The 21,986-nt window shown below is 46.5% G+C and overlaps 1 protein-coding gene and 1 long non-coding RNA gene across 6 annotated transcripts in view; one reads left to right on the top strand and one right to left on the bottom strand.

Moving 5' to 3' along the window:
• PHC2 (polyhomeotic homolog 2) overlaps nucleotides 1-21,986 on the top strand; it is a 113,233-nt gene that overhangs the window by 39,762 nt on the left and 51,485 nt on the right. For 3 of the 5 annotated variants that reach the window (XM_059377185.1, XM_059377180.1, XM_059377184.1), the window contains exon 1: nucleotides 20,470-20,659. In XM_059377185.1, the coding sequence (XP_059233168.1) occupies nucleotides 20,519-20,659 (141 nt within the window). In that variant the 5' untranslated portion in view covers nucleotides 20,470-20,518. Of the gene's footprint in view, nucleotides 1-20,464; nucleotides 20,660-21,986 lie in introns of those variants that run through there. The other 2 variants (XM_059377181.1, XM_059377183.1) reach the window with 1 other exon arrangement.
• LOC132002160 (uncharacterized) overlaps nucleotides 1-21,986 on the bottom strand; it is a 28,243-nt gene that overhangs the window by 4,687 nt on the left and 1,570 nt on the right. The gene's annotated exons all lie outside the window — the stretch shown is intronic.

Below are 21,986 nucleotides of genomic sequence, written 5' to 3'. Positions count from 1 at the left end.
CCTAGGAATGGAGGTAGATGTATATTCAGTTACATAAGAAACTATCAGACCATTTTCCAAAGTGCCATGCTATTCCTAGGAAGCTCTTTAAAAACACTGCCAGCGGGACGCCTGGGTGGCTCAGTGGGTTGAAGCCTCTGCCTTCAGCTCAGGTCATGATCCCATGATCCTGAGATCAAGACCCACATCAGGCTCTCTGCTCAGCAGGGAGCCTGCTTCCCTCTCTCTCTCTGCCTGCCTCTCTGCCTACTTGTGATCTCTGTCTGTCAAATAAATAAGTAAATAAATAAAATCTTTTAGAAAAATAAAATAAAAATAAAAACACTGCCAGGGCATCTGGGTGGCTCAGTCCGTTAAGTATCCAACTCTTGATTTGGGCTCAGGTCATGATCGCAGGCTTATAAGATCGAGTCTGCATTGGGCTCCACACTGGGTGAGGAGCCTGCTTATGGTTCTCTCTCTTACCCTCTGCTTCTCTCCACCTCTTGCTTGCTCTCTCTTAAAAAAAAAAAAAAAAAAAAAAAAAAACCACTGCCTCCCCTGTAACCCCCAGAAATTCTTAATTTATTGGTATGGAGTGGGACTCAGGCATACCTATTTCTGACATGCTTATCTGGTGGTTCAAATATGCAAAAAAGAGATAGGAGTCACTGAAGGTTTAGCAGTAAACACCATTTGAAATAACTTTGGGTACCTATAATAAATGCAAAAAAAATCCTTTTTTTTTTTTTTTTAATTTTGAAAGGTATCTTTCTGTTGCTGACCTTTTTCCCTCTATGTTTTTGCTATAAAGACCTGGGCATGATCAGGCATGATTTGGACATTGCTTTTTAATCCCAGCTTTGCCACTTTATAACTATACAGCTTGAGCAAGTCACTCATCAGTTTCCTCTTCTGTAAAATGGGGTTTATGATATGTATTCCAAGGTTATAGGGATAAAAGTGCCTGACTCAAAGAATTTTCTGAAATTACTATAAACCAAGGTGGGAAGAGTTATCCAACCCTACAGATGCATGGAGTTCTTTAACTCTGCCTTTCTGAACAAAGGCACATTGACAGGTTTTGGGGGGGCATTGTTTGTTTGGGGGACGTGTTCTGTAATATGGCTTTCGGTGGTAAGGCTGTGAGTGTCAAATATTGGAGAGCTGTCACCACCTTTGTATAATGATTGGAGTATAATCATCTCCATCTTAGCAAATATGTAGAAGCTACAACTCAACAAGATAGGGAATTTGAACTCTTTTTCCATCCTTGTGGTGACGGGCTGATCGAAATTTCTATGCACTGTCCCTGTATAGCCAACAACACACCTTCCCAAGACGGCCTGCTAAAGTCCGCAATAGGGGCACCGTGAGGAGCTATCCAGCAGCTGAGGTCACAGTCTTTTCTTGCCTTCACGCTGGATTACTGAGCATTGAGTCAACAACAACGAAACGAACTACTGAAATCTGATTCCTACCATCTGAAGCCTGGCCCACTCTCCCAGAGGGGACAGACCTGGACACTGTCTTCCGACTACACTTTTTATTCCAGTCCAGATCTGCGTGATCCAGCCCCTGGACCTTACCCAAAGTCAGTATCATGGCTCCTGATAGCATTTTACATCAAATGCTCGGTACTTGTTGGGAAAACAAGCATAGAAACATCTCTTGAAGGGGTCTTATGAGTGATGTGGCTTCTCTCATTGTTCAAACATTTGGATGAGGATTTGCCAGTTGGCACCAGGGAGAGTGCTATTGTAAACAATGGGTTTTCTCCTGATAGATCAGCCAGCGTGGATGTAGATGAGGCTCTTAAATCAGGCTAGAAGTGCTAGGTTTTAGCTCTTTTCTGGACAGGAGGGCTGTGGAGGATTCTCCTTCATGCCCTCCCCTGACTGAGCTACTGAGAATGTGGTATTCCTCACCTTCCCAGGATGGTATAGTTTCCAGAATATTAGAGGTTGCTCTGAGTTGTAGTTATTAAGGACAGAAATCCAGGGTAAAGGATGGTGGCTCGTGAGCCTCTTTTCAACTTTTTGGCCTCCCTGAGTGTCTGTCTGTGGAACCTGCAGGCTTTTGTTAGGGGGTACAACAGAGAGGGGACGAAGGAAAGAGATCAGATGGCCTGCTATCTGCAGCATGTGCCTGACTTCAATAGTCCCCTTTTGGGTTGGTTTTATTCTGTAATGTGTCCCCTGAGAAGACAGACTAAGCAGGCTGGGTTACCCTGCAATTTCTCCAAACTATTTGCATGAAATACTGCAGGCAAAAAGCCCAGCCCCTGATTGGCTGTTGCTAGGTAACAACATAATCATCAGGAAATTAGGCTGTCCTTTTTTTTTCCAACCCGGAGTATGTGTGTGATTGCAGCGTTGTGCAGGAAGAGAGAGGGAGTGAAACAAAGAGAGATAAATGGGATGGTCTTGAAGGCGGGGACACCACAGCCACAAACCTGCATCCCACGGTAGGACAATCTGCTTTGGGTTGGGCTCTTTACTCAGTCAGGCCAATATTGGTTCCTCTTCTTTTTTTTTATAAGAATGACAAAGCTAGCAGTTTCTGCAGACAGCAGGAGCAGAAGCTATGGAAGCAACTTTGACATTTGAAGTGATTTTTAGAAGCAGGATGTAGTGTTTAATATATGAAAATGACTCCAAGTGAGGATGAATAAATGAATGTGTCTCGAGAACGTGTGTAGGCAGAGAAGAATCCATTAGCGTGGCTATTGAGCGCCCGCAAGGAGCAGAGCGTGAGAATGCGCATGTGAATGAGGCGTGGGACGGAGAAAAAAGCGAGCATGCTTTACAATGTGGAAGGAAGCCCCATAAACTGAATGAAGTTCACAATTGTGTCTGCTGAAACTCCGTCAGCGTTCAGGCGTGTGGTCCTCCCGTTATTCAGCCGGGCGGTCCTCAGCCTACCGTTCCACCCCGCTAGACGGGGCAGGTGGCTGAAGAGGAATGTAAAGAGAGCGTTTGTGTCTGTGTGTCTGTGCACACGTGTGTGCACGCAGGTGTGTGGTGCGTGTGCATTGGTGTGTGTGCACATGCACTGAAGCACCTGGTTCATTTTCAAGGTTGTCTCCCAGCGTAACAGCATGTGGTACCCTGACAAGTATATGGCTACACCTGGACACTTCCACTGGCTAATAATATCCATGGAGACCGTGAGGGATTTCCTTTCCCTTCCCGCCAGCCCCAGATGGCTTTCCCACCCCCTGACCTCCCTTATCTTATCCTCCTTTTGAGTTCCCTAGCAATGACCCTGCCCTTACACTAGACCCTCAGTTGCCATACTGCATACTTCATTGGCTTGCTACAACCCCAGGCAAGCTAATTGCCTTTTGCCATTCATTGTCTCCCAGATTAATGACCCCTCCGGTGTCTGCTTTCCCGTAGCCTCCTCTGAGAGTCCTCTGTGTACTCTCTGGCTTCCCCCTCCTCAGACCAGCCTCTCTGAGCCCCACATCTGACTTTATAGAAGTCATTTAATCTAAATGCTAAAATAGAAACACCCTCTTCCTCTTCTTTTTTTTTTAAAACTGGTCAAAGGAGGTAGTCCCCAAAATAATGCCAAGAGGACCATTTTATCGCAGTGGCAAAAATACAGAAATGTATCAGGAGCAAACGAGAATGTATGCCAATAACCAAGATCCAGACAGAAATAACCTAACCGCACAGCCCCCCACAAGCACTTGCTGCCTCCAGTGCGTGAGCCTAACAAGACTCAGGGCTCCTGCTATGGGGGGGAAAGAGCTGTCACCCGATCTCCAGTGGCTCTGAGCCCCTTTCTGAGTCCGGGCACTAAGTGGAATGAACCAGGTGCTCTGCAAAGCATCTGTGCCCTCTATGCAGACAGAACAAGATATTCCTTGAGACTATTGTTCTCAGAGTACGGTCCCTGGACTAGCAGCATCAGAAATCTGGGGGTGGGGCCCAGGAATCTGTTTTCCAAACCCTCCAGGTGATTCTCACAGATGCCAAAGTTTGAGAACCACTGTGGACCTGAAAACTTGCCTTTGTAATAAGTTCCCAGGTGATACTGCCCATGCTTTGAAAACCTCTGCTCTAAAAAGAGAAAACGGGCTCACTTGTAATTGCGCTCCTTCCACCTAGCTTACCCCTTCCCCATTTCCAAAGTGTCAATCAAACCCATCTTTAAAAACCTACTTCAAATGAAACTTCTGGCTCAACAAAAGGTTATCACTTTATACCTTATTACATGCTTAAAGGCCAGCAAACGAGGGTCCACAAGCCAAATCCAGCACACAGGCCATTTATGTACGGTCCCAGAACCAAGAATGGCTCTTACATTTTTACATATTGCGGGGTGGGGTAGGGTAATGGTTAAGGATCAAATAAGAATATGCAACAGAGGCCATATGTGATCTGCAAAGTCTGAACTATTTACTATCTGGCCTTTCATAGAAAAAGTTTCCCTAGTCCTGTTATATTTATTTATGTATCTTTCTTATTTCTCCTCTTAAACCATTAGCTCCTTAAGAAGTCAGTATCTGAGTCATTTTTTTATTCCACGCAGTACCAGGCACATAATAATTGTTCAATAAACATGGAGAGGACAGAGAGATGGATGGTGGTTGGGTGAGCAAGTTGGGTAGTTAAGCGTTCTGGGAATCGGAAAGAGATCAGCTTTCCTACTTAGCCATTCTGTGGCTGTCCCATCCATGAGATAAGAACAGTGGTTTCCTCCATCCGAGTAGATGATAAGAATCAGGAAGTTCATACGAATGGAGTTTATTCTTTCCATTAGTAACCAGAATGGTGAAAACCATCTAGACACTGTCCTGTGGCTTGACAAACAAGATTAGCATTTAGAACATTCATAAATGGGAAAAGTTCAAAAATAGGCAAAAAACCTAAACTTTCAGGTGGGTTTCTGGCATCCAGTAAAAGATTTTCATGGAATTAGATGCTAGCAGTGTTAAAAGAGGCCCTAGAGGCAAGACTGCGTTCAGCACACCTGCCACATGGTGGCTCCGCCTCTGACCCCTCGCCTCCACCTCCTGGGAAGCGGCTGTGCACAGCTCTCCTTCCACGTCGCATACTCACACCTGGCATGGCCTGCTGCACTTGTTCCCAGCTCCAGTTGTTAGTGAGTTCTTTTCTCGGTGGAGTTGAAATCTATCTCCTTAGGATTTCCACTCTGCAGTCCTACCTCTGCCTCTTCTGGCTATCAAAATTAGTTACCTACGTTTTGTAAATATCAGCAAAGAATGTAAGGCAAAGTTCTCTTTGGCTGGAAAGAATGGAAGGTGGAGGGCGATCTACCCCACTGAGATTGTTTTCCCCTGCAACCAGTGACAGAACAGGTTAGAAATATAAGAAGCTGCAAGCCAACTGGCATGCCACGAGAGGAAAAGCAAACCTCTGGGTATAAAATGGAAGAGAGCACAATATTCCCAGTGCAATAGGAAGCAGAGGGCTGGTGGTCACAGTAGATCATAGGCTGACCACAGACGTGCAGTATGTTTCTGCTAGAGAGGAATGTTAATAGCAATTAGAGGCCATTATTTGGGACAAATGAGGGAAAGAAGGCCCCAGAGCTGGGCCTGCGGGACTCAGGAATTGCTTTGTAATTCCAGAGCTCTGAAGCAGCTGCAAGGCCGAGTTGCTAGGGCAGAAGGCGAGCAAGGGAAAGCCTCTTAGGAATGGCCGAGTCTTCTAAATGGTGGGCTGGGCCAAAGCAGGGAGGGCCCAAGGAGGGAACTGTCCCCACGAGAGGACGGGAGGGTGGGAGGAGGGAGTGGAGAAAGGAAGCTTAAATCTCAAGCTGCATGCCAGTGGACAGTGTACCGTAGTCGGCCCAAACACCTCGGGAACCGGTAAATCAATCGTTGTGTGAAAAACAGCTTCAAGAACAATGTGTAGTGATCGTTTACTCTCCAGATTTCTAAAGCACTTTTACTGCACAGAGCCTGGTGTTGTGAGAGGAGCTCAGTCTGCGATTAGGTCTCGCTTTCCCCTCTCTCCCTCCCCCTACGTACCCGAGTGCACACACGTGTGAACACCCCTCTCACACACGCGTGTACACTGCAAGGCGACGTCTGCTCTGGTTTTCGCTTCCTTCAGATTCACCTGGAGGTGGGCTTCCCCCCCCCCCTTATTTTTTTTTCTTAGGAAGAAACTTCCTGAGATTTGAGAACAGGGCTTTTTGGACTCAGGAGAAAAGCTTCCAATCGAGCCTGGACTAAGAGTTTATTATGTAATTGCAAAGGATTCAAAGCCCCCATTTTTCGTCTGCCCCGCTCCGCTTGCACAGCACTCCCCTGTTACTGGGACTTGGTCTTGGACGGATTACAGCTCAGAGCCCACTTCCCCATCAGTCACCTTTAAAACAGCGCTGCAAGCAGGCCTAGAGAGGCTGATCGTTCTTAAAAGGCCTAGTCTGTGCTGCAAACTTATTTGCTTTCCCCAATAACTCTGAGAAATCTGTGTCCCTTTCACTGTTTACAAATGAGGAAACTGAGGCGAAGGGAGGTAAAGTAACCTGCCTGAGATCCTCCCAATGGGGGCCGAGTCGGGAATCCAAACAGCCTTCTCTGATTACAAATCCCTCCTGCTGCTTCTACATCCTGCTGCCTCCCTGACAGCGCACCCAGCATAAGGGGCGGGTGGGGGGGTGGGAGGCAATCAGGAAAGGTGGGCATCCTTTGCCTCTTCTCTCCAAAGGACCATGGGGTGTTTCTTTTGCTTTGGTATTCCTTTTCAATCAAACACTTGAAGATGACTTTATAAACACCGCTGACAGAACCAGCCATATATGAAGCTAAGATACCCAAACATACCTCTGAAAGGAAAGGCCTACAGATATGAGACACGCCCCAGTGACTGCTCCCCATGTGATTGCCAGGGGACAGGGCAGGCCCCGGGAGAGTCCGAGTTGACAGGTTTGCCATGGACTGTCCTCCCTGCTTGAGAGGCTCTGGTGAGACCAGACACAAGGCAACAGGAGCCAAGTTAACTTCCTAAGAACTCACTGGCCCAGCTGGGCCTAGACCGGAGTGAACACAAGTAATTCTGCCTCTTATGCAGGGACTCGCAGCCCTGGTTTCCTACACCTGCCATCTGCTAGCTCTGCGGCCTCAGAGAAGTTACTGGACCCTTCTGAACCTCAGTTTTTTCTTGTGGGAAAAAATGAGGAAATAATCCCTGTGTTCTAGGGTTATTGTGAGGACTACATGAGACAAAGCCCTTGCCCCTAAGCAATAAATGGCAAGAATTTTTTCCCAGGACCAGGCCAGAGACCACTAGCCTCCTAGTGGTAAAAGATCACTTACAAATAGGACAAAAGTATTCGTAACCGAAGACTTTTATCCCAGGCAGTCTATCTCTTTATAATCCCTCAAAGTCTATAAAACCCCATTCCCAAAACCCATATAGAGCATACAGAGGGAAACTCTAAGGAAGAAGCCTACACTCTTGGAATAAGTTCTGGGAGGAGCATACCCAGGTAGAAGCAGGAAAACCGGGCAGTCCCCGCTTTTCCAAGGTGCTCTCAGCGGGTGTTCCTAACAATGAGCAAACTCCCAACCCCAAGAACCCCACCCCACTGATAAAGTGAGACCTACCAGCCCCCGTAGGTCTGAACCATGTCCCAGGTTGGAGGAGCAGAACAAGAAGAGAAAGAGAAAAGAAGGCTAGTTAAGGATTTATAGACAAACGTCCATGCCCTTGAACAATGATTTTGAAAGTCTGGCTGCTGTCTATAATCCCTGTCCTGACTTAGTTGTGCTTGTCGGGAAGTAGCAGTGGCGGAAAGACTGGCCTACGCTGGCTTACCCGAACAGCAGGCCAGTTCAAGGCTAAGAGAGATGGCAGAGAATGGCGAGTCCTAGAAAGGGAAAGGGTGTGTGTGTGTGTGTGTGCGCGTGTGCGCGCGCGCGCGTGTGCTTACACTCAGGCCTGCTTTGTGGAGAGGCTTAGGATGGAGAGGTTTTGTTCTTACTGAGGTATAATTAACATCATTATATTAGTTTCAGGTGTACAGCAGAGTGATTTGACATTTATATCTACCGCGAAATGATCACAGGAAGTCTAGTTAACACCCATCATCACACAGTTACAAAATTCTTTTTCTTAGGGTGAGAAATGTTAAGGTCCACTCTCTTATCAACTTTCAAATAGGCAGTGTAGTATTATAAACTGTAGTCACCATGCTGTGAAGTGTATCCCCAGATCTTATTTATTTTGTAACTAGAAGTTTGTAACTTTGAAGAGATTTTTGTAGAGGTCTTCTTTTATAGCCTTGGCTCCTGAGATTTCTGTGCACAAATCCCAGGCATCCATAGCTCTACTTAGAAAAAACAAGGAAGAGGGGCCCCTGGGTGGCTCAGTGGGTTAAAGCCTCTGCCTTCGGCTCAGGTCATGATCCCAGGGTCCTGGGATCAAGCCCTGCATCGGGCTCTCTGCTCATCGGGGAGCCTGCTGCCCTCTCTCTGCCTGCCTCTCTGCCTGCTTGTGATCTCTGTCTGTCAAATAAAATCTTAAAGAAAAAAGAAAAAACAAGGAAGAATTTACTAAAGAAGAATTTACGCTGTCACTAGATACCCCCCCCCAAAAAAAATTGAACTTTGAGGTTATTGATGGAAATAAAAGTATCTTTTCCTTTGGAAATGAAGTCTTCAATCCTACCCCAACCTACTCTCTTTCCAGACCATGCTATAAAGCGGGTGGCTTGAAATGACAGAAATGTATTGTCTCACAGCTGTTGAGATCAGAAGTCTGAGATCACAGAGTACATAGGCCCACGCCCCCTCTGAAGACCTTCCTTGGCTTGAGAAAGCCTAACTCCAGTCTCTGCCCCCGTCTTCACATGGCTGTCTATTCCCCGTGTATGTCTGTCTCTTTGCATGTCATTCTCATCTAAGAACACCTGTCACATTGGTGCAGGGGCCCTCTCTACTCCACTCTGACCTCGCTCACATCTACAGCGACCCTCTTTGCAAGTGAGCTCATATTCGGACACACTGGATGTTAGAACTCTGACTTAGCTTTCTGAGGAGACACGGTTCAGCATAACAAGCAGTATTTAAGTTGGAGACAAAAGGACATGGACCCTGCGTGTCACAGCTACGTAGGAAATTAAAGAGATGAATGTCTTAAAGCTAGGTGCCAAGTGAACAGAATGACGGGATCCAGGTTTGTGTACGTGTTCATCTTTTGGGCAGCCAGTAGAATAGCATTTCTGTTTGGCCCTGGAATAAAAGTTTTTTTTGAAGAACCTTTAGCAGTGTCAATCGTAATAAAAATATCAATAATAACGAGGATGATAATCACAGCTCACATTTATTAAGTGTTTGCTAAGTGCCAGACATGGTTCTAACTGCTTTACATGGATTAGCTCATCTAATACAACAGCCCTCTGGGATGGATTTTTTTTTTTAAAGATTTTATTCATTTATTTGACAGAGAGAGAACAGAAACAAAGTGAGCAGCAGTTAGAGGGAGAGAGGGAAGCAGACTCCCCGCTGTTCAGGGCACCCAACCTGGGGCTGATCGCAGGACCCTGGGATCATGACCTGAGCCAAAGGCAGATTCTTAACCCACTGAGCCACCCAGGCACCCCTCAGGATGGTCTTATTGTCCCAATTTATGGTTGAGACTGAAGCCTGACGTCCTGTAACTTGCTCAGTCACACAATTAGGAAGCTGAAATTCTAGGGCATACATTTTGAGACACAATATAGAGAGTGACTTTCTTTACATCTTATGTTCCTCAAGAGCCTTCTGGAAAATCTACCCTTTAAAAAAGAAATGTGGGGCGCCTGGGTGGCTCAGTGGGTTAAGCCTCTGCCTTCGGCTCAGGTCATGATCTCAGGGTCCTGTGATCGAGCCCCACATCAGGCTCTCTGCTCAGCAGGGAGCCTGCTTCCCCCTCTCTCTCTGCCTGCCTCTCTGCCTACTTGTGATCTCTCTGTCTGTCAAGTAAAAAAGAAATGTGTCTTTTAAAATGTCTTTAAAAAAGAGAGGCCCCTGGGTGGCTCAGTGGGTTGGAGCCTCTGCCTTCGTCTCAGGTCATGATCCCAGGGTCCTGGGATCGAGTCCCACATCGGGCTTTCTGCTCCTTGGGGAGCCTGTCTCTCCCTCCCTCTCTGCCAACGTCTCTGCCTACTTGTGATCTCTCTCTGTCAAATAAATAAATAAAATCTTTAAAAAAAAAAAAAAAAGAGAGAGCGAGAGAGAAAGATTTAGACAAGTAAAATGGACCATGGTTCTTTATAAAGAGATTTTTAAGTGTAACTCTGACCTGTGACCAATGGTGGGAAATAACTTATGGGATCCTCACTATCTGAGGTGAAAGGAGTTGCTTCCAAATTCCAAGTCAGTTTTGCACCCTTGCCATGTATCACATGCTTCCTATTTGCTAAGTATTGTCCTCAGGACCGTACGGATGCTTCCCGTAATCCATGTAACGGTCCCATAGGGACATTTGATCTCATTTTACTGCTGAGGAAATTGAGGCCCAAAAGATGACCCAACTTGCTCAAGGATACACAGCTGGTGTGTGGCTGGGTTGGAATTCGAACCCAGGTCTTAGGAACACGAAAGCCTGTGCTGTTAACCAGTATGCCACAGGCACCTTGCCAGCCATGTGGCTGGTGGATAAAAATGAGTTTGCCGCAGAACAGGGGTCCTATAAACTATAGCCTGCGTCCCAATCGTGGCCCACCACCTTTCCTGGTGACTAACAGTTTGTTGGAACACAGCCACACAGCCCTTATGACTTGTCTAGGGCTGCTTTTGCATAGCAGAGTTGAGTTGTCATGGCAAAAACTGTAGGCCTGCGAAGCCAAAAATACTTGCTATCTGGCCCTTTCACAGAAGTGCCAACCCCTGCCTTCTGGAGGTGCAGAGGTGTGGGCTGTGAGATTGCCCTGCCTTCAAGCAATGGGCCCAAAGCTGCCTGGGGCCAGACACACTCATGCTTGTACCTGAGTCCCATCTGCGTAACGTGGCTTACCCACACATTCCTTCTAAAAGAGATCAAATCCTTCCTTTTCCCCTTCACATGCTTCAGCCAAGGAGCACCCGCCTGTTAGAGAAGCATTTTCTATAGTTTCCTTTCTAGAACATATGAAGAAAACAATGAGATTTCAAAAAATTTATTTTAATTATGTGGTTCTCTTTACCAATGAAATCCTTTTATTTTGATGGCTAGGACTATAGGTCCCGTTTTATTTTCTCATCCTTCATTTCTGTGTTTGTTACCCTTCATTTATTTCCTTGGGTTTCTAGAGACTCTGAAGGAGGCATCCCACAGAGGACTGGGGAGAGAGAGGGAACTTTTTGAAGCGATTTGAGCTGAATCCATTTGGATTGCTTCCAACATATCAGTAGGGTGAGACAGCTGCCAGAGGCATAATGAGGCTGGTGTAAATCAGAATATTTATGTTAATGCAGCAGCTCAGAGGTGTAAGGCAGGCTCCCTCAGGTCCCCTACATCTAGAGAGCCTGAACGCTTTGCTGTTATTGACTTACACCTCCAACAGAGAAGCAACCAAAGAGAGGCAGAGCCAGAGCAAAGGAACACAGTCACCGCATCACCCTTTCAGACTCTCCAGGCACAAGCCCCTACAGGACTGATAGTACCAGCAGCCTTTGTGGGGCAGACGAGACCTCTCATTTCCTGTCAGTCTCCGATTCCATTAGGAAAGGCTCCACCCCACTTTACCCTAAGGGCTTTAGGCTCAGGATTTGGAGAGCTCTGGTTTTAGTATCTTTCCCCTCCGCTTCCCTAGAACCTCTGCCACGGCTGTAATCCGCTGCAAATGGATTTCCCTGACCCCCCGGGACAAAGGCCTAGTGTTCCCTAGATTTGGTGGCTCCTGGGAGGGCAGAACCTCAGCATTTCCCTGGCCGCTGGTCTCAGGCCCTGTGGGCAGCAGGGACCTGTAATAAGATCACTATCCCAGCAGAGTACAGTGGGCATGTCGTTCAAAGCGGCCCCTTGCGGTTGGGAAAGGAGAATTAACTAAAGTGGGAATCACAGCCTTCAGAGCCTGGGCTGGCCGCACAAAGCCACAAAGTGAGCTGGAACGCAGAGAAAAACATGCTTCCAGTTCCGGATGGTGGCTGTTAATCAAATTTGGCTGTGGTTCACACTGGGAGTCCACAGGGATAGGTGGCCTGGGGAAGGAATAAGAAACTAGTTAGGAGGAGAAGGGAGGACATAAGAGCAGGAATTAAAAGGAAATTGAATAGTGGTGTAGTGCTGGAAGCTTCGATGCTTTGAAAGTTTAAAGGTCTGGATTTTCTAATATGAGGAGAGTCCACAGATCTCTTACTGAGACTCCAGAACACCTACTTTGCATCCTAAAGACCAGAGCTTTGGGGCAAAAAGAAGTCAGGAGTGGGTAAACACTGAAAGCTTGGGTTCAAAGAGAGGAACTATAGCAGAAAAAGTTTGAGTGCCACCATCCCAGTCCATGGTTTGTTTGTTTGTTTGTTTTTCATCATTTCTAATTCTGTTTCTCTCCATCCCAAGCTCCCTTCTACTGGGAGACCATCGAGAAAGTGACGTATGGCAAGACCCTAGCTTCTGGGCTCACCTCAGGGCAAACTCAACCCTCTGGTTGAGTAAATCCCCAACACAATCAGTCCAGTAGGTCTACTGGGGTGCCTTCCATGTCCATGATACTGGAGGAGAGTCAAAGGAGCCATATCTCCTTGAGTGAGCCACTTCCCCAAAAACTGGTCCTCAGTTTCTACACAGGAAAAACGAGGGAGATTATGGTGGTGTTGGATTTCTTAAACTGGTCAGTGGATACTCATGTATATTATCTTTTATGTATATATTATATATAGGGAGATTAGTGTGTAAGTACAAAACATTTAATAGACACTGGGGTGTCTGGGTGGCCCAATAGATTAAGCATCTGTGTCTTGATTTTGGTTCAAGTCATGATCTCAGGGTTGTGAGATCAAGGTTGTGTTGGGCTCTGCACTCAGCATGGAGTCTGCTTGGGGTTCTCTCTTCCCCTCTCTCTCTGTCCCTACCCCCCACTCGCACTATAAATAAATAAATAAATAAGTAGATAAAATCTTTAAAAAATATATTTAAGAGACTTTACTAACAAAGAGATCAAATTCAGTGGTCTCAATTCCTTTGCACTTCTGAAAACCCAGTATGCTCTGACCTTGGCTTTGCCCAATGTCACTGAATAGTGGCTCAAGGTGAGATTATGGGTGAATTCTCAGAGGGTGTGGTGCGAAGAGCTCTGGCTTTGGAATCAGACCTGGTTTTGAACCCACTTCACTGATGACCTTAGATGAGTTCCATAAATAAGTTCCTCATTGACAGAACTGGGATAATAACACCTACATCATAAGGGAGGTTATGAGTACATGTAAAGCATCTATTACAGTGCTGACATGTAGTAGGTGCTCAATAAATAATCATTATCATAGTATAAACACTCTTGATGGAAGGTACAAAAATTAAATCACCAGTAGTATATGTTTTAAAGTAGTTCAGGAGAATTTGTCAGATGAGGTAGAAAGCTGAGCTTTCACATGAGAAGCAGGACCAAGTGTGGTGCCTTTCCAACAGTTCTATTCAACAAACATTTGTGGAATGAAGCACCAGGTATATATGGGAAAATACGACATTGTCCTCTTCTCCAGGAGTTCAGAGTCCAGTGGGAAAGACAGACGCGTAAGCAAATCACTTTCTTGCACTACTACATTATGAATGCTAGGAAAGAGATAAGCACACAAAGTGTTGTGGGGACAGAAGATGTTAGAAGCTAATTTGACAGAAGCAAGAGAAGTGTTAGAGGGGGTTGCACTGAGTACATGTTTCACAGGAGAGACTGAAGTTGTTTTGAAGATCAAGTCAGTTAGGTGAAAAATGGAAGGGAAATATTCCAGGGGAAGGGAAGAGCATGAGTACAACAACATCAGGAAATTGCAGAGGTGAGGAACAGCGAGGCATCCAAAACTTCAGCTTGTTTGGAATATGCTGGGTGAGAGTATAGGGTGGAGAAATCATGGGAAATGAGGCCAGGAAGGCAGGGAGGGTCAATTCGTGGAGGGTTGATATGCCATACTGAGAACTTGGTAGGGGAATTGTGTGGGCCCAAGGACAGAAGTTATTCAACAAATGGTTCGGGGATAAGAGCAATATCCACATGCAAAAGAATGAAGTTGGGAAAACCAGTTTGGTGGTTCCTCAACAAGCTAAACATAGAATTACCCTATGATCCGGCAATTTCACTCCTAAGTAATACTCCAAAGAATCAAAGGCAGGGACTCAAGCAGATATTTGTACACCAATGTTCATAGCATTATTCACAGCAGCTAAAATGGAGAAACAACCCAAGTGTCCATCTACAGACGAATAGAAAAACAAAACGTGGCATATACCTATAATAGAATTCAGCAAAAAAAGGACACACGCTACAACATGGATGAACCTTGAAAACATTGTGCTAGATGAAAGAGCCAGACACAAAGGACAAATATTGTATGATTCCATTTACATGAGTTACCTAGACAAATTCATAGAGACAGGAAGTAGATTAGAGGTTGCCAGGAGCTGAGCAGGGAGAGAAGAGGAGTTCCTGCTAAAGGATTATAGAGTTTCTATTTGGGGTGGTAAAAAGTTCCAGCAGCAGATAGTGGTAATGGTTTCACAACATTGTGAATGGCAAATTTTATATTATGTATTTTTTTACCAAAATTTAAAAAATGAAAATGAAATGAGATAATGTCCCCTTACCTCACACCATACACAAAAATTAACTCAAAATGGATCTAAGGCGTAAATGTAAGAACTCCAAAGGCACCTGGCTGGCTCAGCCGGGAGACCATGAGACTCCTGATCTCAGAATTGTGAGTTCAAGCCCCACATTGGATGCAGAGACTATTAAAATAAATTTAAGGGACACCCGAGTGGCTAGGTCAGTTAAGCCTCTGCCTTTAACTCAGGTCATGATCCCAGGGTCCTGGGATCAAGCCCCACATGAGGCTCCTTGCTCAGCAGGGAGCCTGCTTCTCCCTTTGCTTGCCACTCCCCCTGCTTGTACTCTCTCTCTTACTCTGACAAATAAATAAATAAAATCTTTAAAAATAAATAAATAAAACAAATTGAAAACCTTAAAATGTAAGAACTATAACTATAAAACTCTTTGAAGAAAATTTAGGTGTATATCTCTGTAACTTTGGATTAGGCAATGGTTTCTTAGATATGGCAGCAACCAAAGAAAAAAATAAGTAAACAGGACTTCATCAAAATTAAAGAGGAGAAATCATGAGGATGCCGTACATGGTGAAGGAAAGCCGACTTTCCCCTGACCAGGGCAGTAGACTTACGTCATGGAATACAGCCTCTTCTGTTACACTTCACAGAAACTGGGTGTCTTACAAATCAAAGTATGTGGCAACCCTGTGTCAAGAAAGTCTACTGGTGCCATTTTTCCAACAGCACCTGCCCCCTTTGTGTCTCTGTGTCACATTTTGGTGATTCTTGCAATATTTCAGACTTCTTCTTTATTACGTTTGAATGGCTGCAATCTCATGATAAAACTTTAACAGATGAAGAATTGCTTCTGGTGGGTGAACAAAAAAAGTGGTTTCTTGAAATGGAATCTACTCCAGTCGAAGATGCTCTGGAGATGGTTGAAACAACAACGAAGGATTTAGGGTGTGACACTGAGTTGATAAAGCAGCAGCAGGGTTCTAGAGGATTGCCTCCAATTTAGAAAGAAGTTCTCTAGTGGGTAATCTCCAGTGGGTATCAAACACCATCCCGCACTGCAGGGAAATGGTTTATGAAAGGAAGAGCCCATCGATGCAGCAAATCTCACTGTTGTCTTATCTTAAGAAATTCCCACAGCCACCCTGACCTTCAGCAACCATGGTCCTGATTAGCCAGCAGCCATCAGCATCCGGGCAAGACCCTCCTCCAGCAAAAAGTTTACAACTTATTGAAAGCTCAGATGATGCTGAGCATTTTTTAGCAATAAGGCGTTTTTAAAGTAAGGTATGTACATTCTATTTTTAGACATAAAAATAGAAATAGAAATAGAAACTGCTGTTGCATACTTCATAGACTCCAATATAGTGTAAACAGAACTTTTACTCGCACTGGGAAACCAGAAAAATTCATCCGCCTCACTTTGTTGTGATATCCGGTTCATTGTGGCGGTCTGGAGCCAAACCCCCAGTGTCCCTCCAGGAGTGCCTGTGTACGGTTAGGAAAGTGGAATGAGGCTCAGAGATGAATCCTCACGCACATACACCACCCCCACGCCCACCCAGCAGGTATTATTACTACCCAGTGCTGCAGATTAGGGAACCAAGACCCAGAGAGAGAGCCTGCCTTGCCCAAGGCCTTACAGCAGCCACATTGCACTGGCGTTCCCAAAGCTAGGACTACCACCTTCTAATCCCATGCTCTTTCTCCTTGAGTGCATTGCCTCTCCTAGGAAAATTGAGCTACTGGAGAATGCCCAGAGGGAGGAGCTGAGCACTGCCCCGCTTACAGCAGTGACTGTTTGCCCAGCAGCAGCATAAATCCGGGCTTCCTCTACTGTCCATCTATCACAATGCACACGTTCCTTTTCTCAACACTACCAAATGTCTCAATCATTCATCTGGAACTTGGCAGATGATAGTGAATAATATTTTTATCTTCATATTTGTACTTCCTGCCCAATTTCTACCTGGCTAGGAAGCAGAGCTTCTTAGTCCAGAGGTAATAGACAGGCTTTAAAGGATTTAACCTCTATAATTACAAGTTCATTTTTGTCTGACTCTGTGCATTTTTTTTTTCTGGGACAGAAGACTTTAGTTTCACCATTTCTGATATGTCCACAAAAGTGAAAACCTTCAAATAAGCCTTCGACCTCGTCCATTCCCAGTACTTAGCAAGAATACCCTGCATGTGGCAGAAGCTCAACAGATGTTCAGATCTGGGGGGAACCAGGAACTTATTGCTTGCAAAAGGTTCTAGAAGTGACTGGCAAGGAGTGATGGAAGATGGGACAGGCAGCTCTGTGCAGTGAAAGCGAGAAAGTGTGGGTTCAGGCAGCTCAAATGTTACTTCTCCTTTTAAATGTTCCCTAATCTCCTAGGCAGTCTGTCCTTCCCTCCTCTGCTTTGCATGTGTGAGTGAGAGAGAACCCAAGAGGGAGTGTACACTTGAGAGACCGCGGTAGCTATCATAACCTTGAGCTAGAACAGGGAGTGCCGGCCAGAGAGAGGGAAGGAGAGGGAGGGAGAGGGGAGTAGCAGGGAGAGGGCGCATGCACGATCTAGAGAGGGTGAAGGTAAGAGGGTATGCTGGATCAGGACTAGGGGGGAGAGATCCTCAGGCACAAGAAAGAAGAGAGAGCTAGAGCACAGGAGGCAAGGAAAGCAGACACAGAGTGACCCAGCAGCCGAGGGAGGGCCATTATGGGCAGGGCAGGCAAGCAGGACTAGGACACAGTGTGGGGATAGAGCAGAGCTCAGGGATGGAGAGACAGAGCTCATTGCTGTATACTAGAGCAACCGCTTGGGATCAATGAGGCCCGGGTAAGAGAGAGAGGAGGGAGAGGGAGAGATGCATGCGCCTGTTCCAGAGAGAGACAGAGAGCCAGGGAGAGTCCCGAGCCAAAGCATCATCAAGGTGAGTATGATCTTCCCCTTGGAGGAGGATGGGGCCAGGGCAAGGAAGCACAGGTAGGACTGAGGACAGGGACAGGGGACAGGAACAAGAACAGGAAAACCAAAAAACCAGGGTTTGGGAGCAAAAATTAATGAGACAAGGCAAAGCTGGGTGGGGAGGAGCTAAGAATGCAGCAGGAGGAAGGAGACCAGCAGGTAAGAGAATTCAGGAAACCATTATGTCTATCCCTGTGTTGCTAAGTCTCCCACCGTAGCGTGAGGGTCAGTTGCTGTCCTTACCTGTGCAGGTTTTCTATATAGGAGTGACATGCTCTCTTTAGGATTCTGCCCTGGTTTATTTCTCAGCAAGAACAGAGTATATACTGTGCACGAGATCTGCCTGAGCTGCTGCTGAGGCTCCGTCATTCAGGAAGTGTGGATTACTCACTCTGTCCTTAATTTGCTGTGACTGCTGCCGTTTTCCTATTTTATGTTTTATGTTTACAAGTACTTCCACTGAAATTTCCCAGGGCAGAATGAAAGCAAGAACTGAAACCCCATCCTGCTCAAAAGGGAGAGCGAGGCACTTAACTAAAAGAAGACTTTGGGATTCTATGGGATTTTCCATGTTTGAACTTGACTCTGATTTGTCGGTGGGAACTTGACTCTGATTTGTCGGTGGCGATCCTTGAAATTTCAACTGAGCCTCGTCTCTGCAGCTAGTGTGTCAGTTCCTCCAAGATTGGAATTAACGCCTGTATGCCTTCCTACCCAGCCTACCTGTCCCTCCCTAGAATTTAAGATAAGATAGGTTTCAACCGAGCAGAGCACAGGAAGTATTTGTTGATGCTGGTTTCATTGATTCCTGCGTCTTTGTTACCATCATAAGAATCTTTGACAAGTGATGGCTGTAAGGAGGCAGGCACGAGGCAGGCACGGAGCGCAGCTCCGCACAAAGGGAACTGTGACAGGATCCTTGCCCTGTGGCAGAAAAGGAGACATTCAAACATCAGGGGCAGTCACTCCTCCAGGACCCAGGACTCACAGGTCCCGGTCCTTTAACCTGTACGCCCACTTTGTTCAGCTCACTGCGAAATCCATCCAGTCAGAAAAAGGCAGCCTGAGAAACGTTGAGCGCCTCCACACCGAGCAGCGTTGGGAAGAAGCCAATAGGACATTAATGACTGTTTTAGTTTTGGGTACTAACCAATGCTCTTGGCAGTGTGAAAAATCTTTTTTTTTTTTTTTCATTTCTTAAACTGGCATAATGTGCAAAGAGAATTCAATGTTTATGATGGGATGACAAGTGTCGTTTCTAGATACAGGAAAGAACAGGTAGAAGGAAAAGCTCATATGTAGAAATGAGAATTTTGGGAATAGCATGAAAGAAGAAAGGGGAACTTGACCTCAGACCTGGATCTGCCTTTCCCACTACCCTTCCTTCCCTCCCAGCCCCTTCACACCCCAACACATGTCTCAAGGGGACATGTGATCTCCGGTTCTGAATCCAGATCATAGGCTGGTCCCTGAGGGAATTCCTGGCACCCTTTAGTGCCTGGGATTGAAGGTTCCAGGAGGCTGGGCCAGCTCTAACTAGGAAGAGGATTGCTCTCTTGGAACCGGACTAGGGACAATTTTAATAACCACAACAACAGCCAGTGCCTGAAGCATTCCGTATTTGCCTGATGCTTTACTAAGCACTCTGTATCATTATTTGACTTGCGTCTCCCACCAATTCATGGATTCTCACATCTGACAGATTGAGACAGAAGGTTGGGGAAGTGTGACTTGCCAAGGTTTCCCAGCTTGTAAGCGGCAGAGCCAGGACTCAAACCCAAGACTTTCGGAACCCCAAACCTGCAGTTTTAACCACACTGATGCAGCGCCCTGCTTAGCGTTAGATCAGAGGGCACTCTCTAACTACTTCTTCGAGAAAACAGAGACTCCAAACACACTGGCAGCTCTTCTGGCCTGGACCAACACAACCAAATAAACCCTCCAGCTCATTTTATCACCTTATTCATCTCTTTCCCTCATTCTGTTCTCCCCAGACTTCTGATCCCATCTCTTTCACTAATGAGCTATATACATTCAGACAAATAATAAGTTCTCTGATGCCCCGTTTCTCCATCCTGAAGGTGAAGAGGTAGATTGTTGGGGGGGGGGGGGCTACCTGGGACAGTGGAGGGGAAGCTGACCCCTAAGATCACTGGCAGGAAGGTCACTGGAGGAAATCTGCCTCCTTTGCTGCTTTTAGTTCCTTCAGCAGAACAAGGAGTGCCAGGTCATAGACATTATATATTTTTTTAAGATTATTTATGGGGCACCTGGGTGGCTTAGTTGGTTAAGAAACTGCCTTCAGCTCAGGTCATGATCTCCAGGTCCTGGGATCGAGTCCCGTGTCAGGTTCCCTGCTAAGTGGGGAGCCTGCTTCCTCCTCTCTCTCTGCCTGCCGCTCCCCTTGCTCGTGCTCTCTCTTTCTGTCAAATAAATAAATAGTATCTTTTTTAAAAAAAGATTTTTTTTTTAATTTATCAGAGAGAGCATGAGCGAGAGTGGGGAGGGAGTGGCAGAGAGAGAAACGGGCCCTCCACCGAGCAGAGACCCCAACGCAAGACTCCATCCCAGGACCGTGAGACCATATGATCTGAGCTGAAGGCAGATGCTTCACTGATTGAGCCACCCAGGTGCCCCCAGGTCTTAGATTTTAAAATCAGGCAGATCTGATTGTGAGTCACACCTGGCCTTGTCCTTCCGTGACAAGTACATCTCAGGCCTCAATCCAGAAGCGGCCCCACCCCAGGCTGATGGAAAGCTGATGCGTTCTCTAGGAAGCACCTGTGTGACATTTCACTTCTGCCTCTTTGCTTCCAGCACCTGCCTGCCCTTCTGCCGTCAAAGTGCCCTGACTGTGCCATTGCGCCGGCCATGGAGAACGAGCTGCCAGTCCCCCATACGTCCAGCAGCACCAGCAGCGGCTGCAACAGTGGCAGCAGCAGTGGGAGTGGCCGCCCCACGGGGCCCCAGATTTCTGTGTACAGCGGCATTCCTGACCGGCAGACTGTGCAGGTAAGATTCCGGCTGATCTAGAGATTGTAGTCCTGGATCATGTTGGGGCTAGCCAGGAGGACGTGTTGGCATGGTCTGGGGAGCAACTGGGCTACGGACTCTAGAATGGACATCAGGGAATGTGTTCATGGATATATACTTAGACACCGCTAGAGAAGAAGTGATGTTAGATGGGTCTGATCAGGGAGGTTCGGGGAGACAGAGAATACTTTGCAGATCTGGAAAATTCCTATCTCACCTGGTGATTCAGATCCCAGATTGCTGTTTGGGAGGACAGGCATGTGAAAGTGTGAAGGGGGTAGGGGACTGGGAAACAAAAATAATAAGCAGGAAAAAAGCAATAGGAATAAATAAAATTTAAAAAATAGCAATACTCAGCCACCACCTAGACCTATTATCTGAAAAACCACTGCTCTGTAATAAAACTAAGTTTCTTAGAGGACCAAAAGGGAACCCCAAAGCAATCTCCCCAAAGCAGTGGTCTGCTAAGTGTCATCTCTGTGAGGCCTTCCGGGTGATGACACACGGTCCCCCACACACCCATGCCCATGTTTCACCATATGCTTTGTGCCCCAAATGGTACGAAAACCACTGCGGATTTATCTCATCCTCCTGCTGGAAATGGGTATTACGTTCTTCTTCCATAACAGAGAAGACTAAGGCTCAGCAAAGGTAATAACTAATCCAGGCCATTCAAGTGAAGACAGAAAAGGCTGAACCTCATGCCCCCCACAGCCCTGTGGTCTGTGTGAGGTCCCCAGATAAGACAGACAGACTGCCCCTAGGGAGCAGTGTTCACCCCAGGGAGCTGGGCTAATCCAGCACAAATGTATCAGACATGTGACCTCATCCTGCTTTGGCCCCTGGCCCAGATTAGGGAGTGGAGGATGGGTCACAGTAGACAGCAAGAGAGTCTGAAGACACCATCAGGTACTCTGAAGTCTTCCCTCTCCGGGTTACCTCTGTGTCCAGTGGAGTAAAGCCATGGTTCCTGCACCCATCCTTACCACCCCCACACCGGGCTTCTTCCCAGCCCCTCGGAACATGAGGGTTTGAGCACAGCTTCTAACAGCCCATGTCAGGATGAGCCGTCCTCCCGCCCCTCATCACAAGTCTAGATGCAAGGGATTGGGGGTTTTCTGTGCTGCGATGGACGCCCCCCCTCCACGGTTGCGTTGCACACCAATGCACAGTGGTTCAGGGCTCCTGCCATTTCCACTTGTTGGCACCAGCCCTCTGGTGAGGAAGAGCCACCATATCTCCGCTACTACTGTCCGGATTGTGGGGATGTTCGTTCAGGAGTCTAAGGAAAATAGAGAGGCCTAGG

The sequence above is a fragment of the Mustela nigripes genome, chromosome 14 (assembly GCF_022355385.1).
Source record: "Mustela nigripes isolate SB6536 chromosome 14, MUSNIG.SB6536, whole genome shotgun sequence".
NCBI lineage: Eukaryota > Metazoa > Chordata > Mammalia > Carnivora > Mustelidae > Mustela > Mustela nigripes.
The sequence above is the reverse complement of the archived record's forward strand: the minus strand, read 5'-3'. Positions and strand labels throughout refer to the sequence as shown.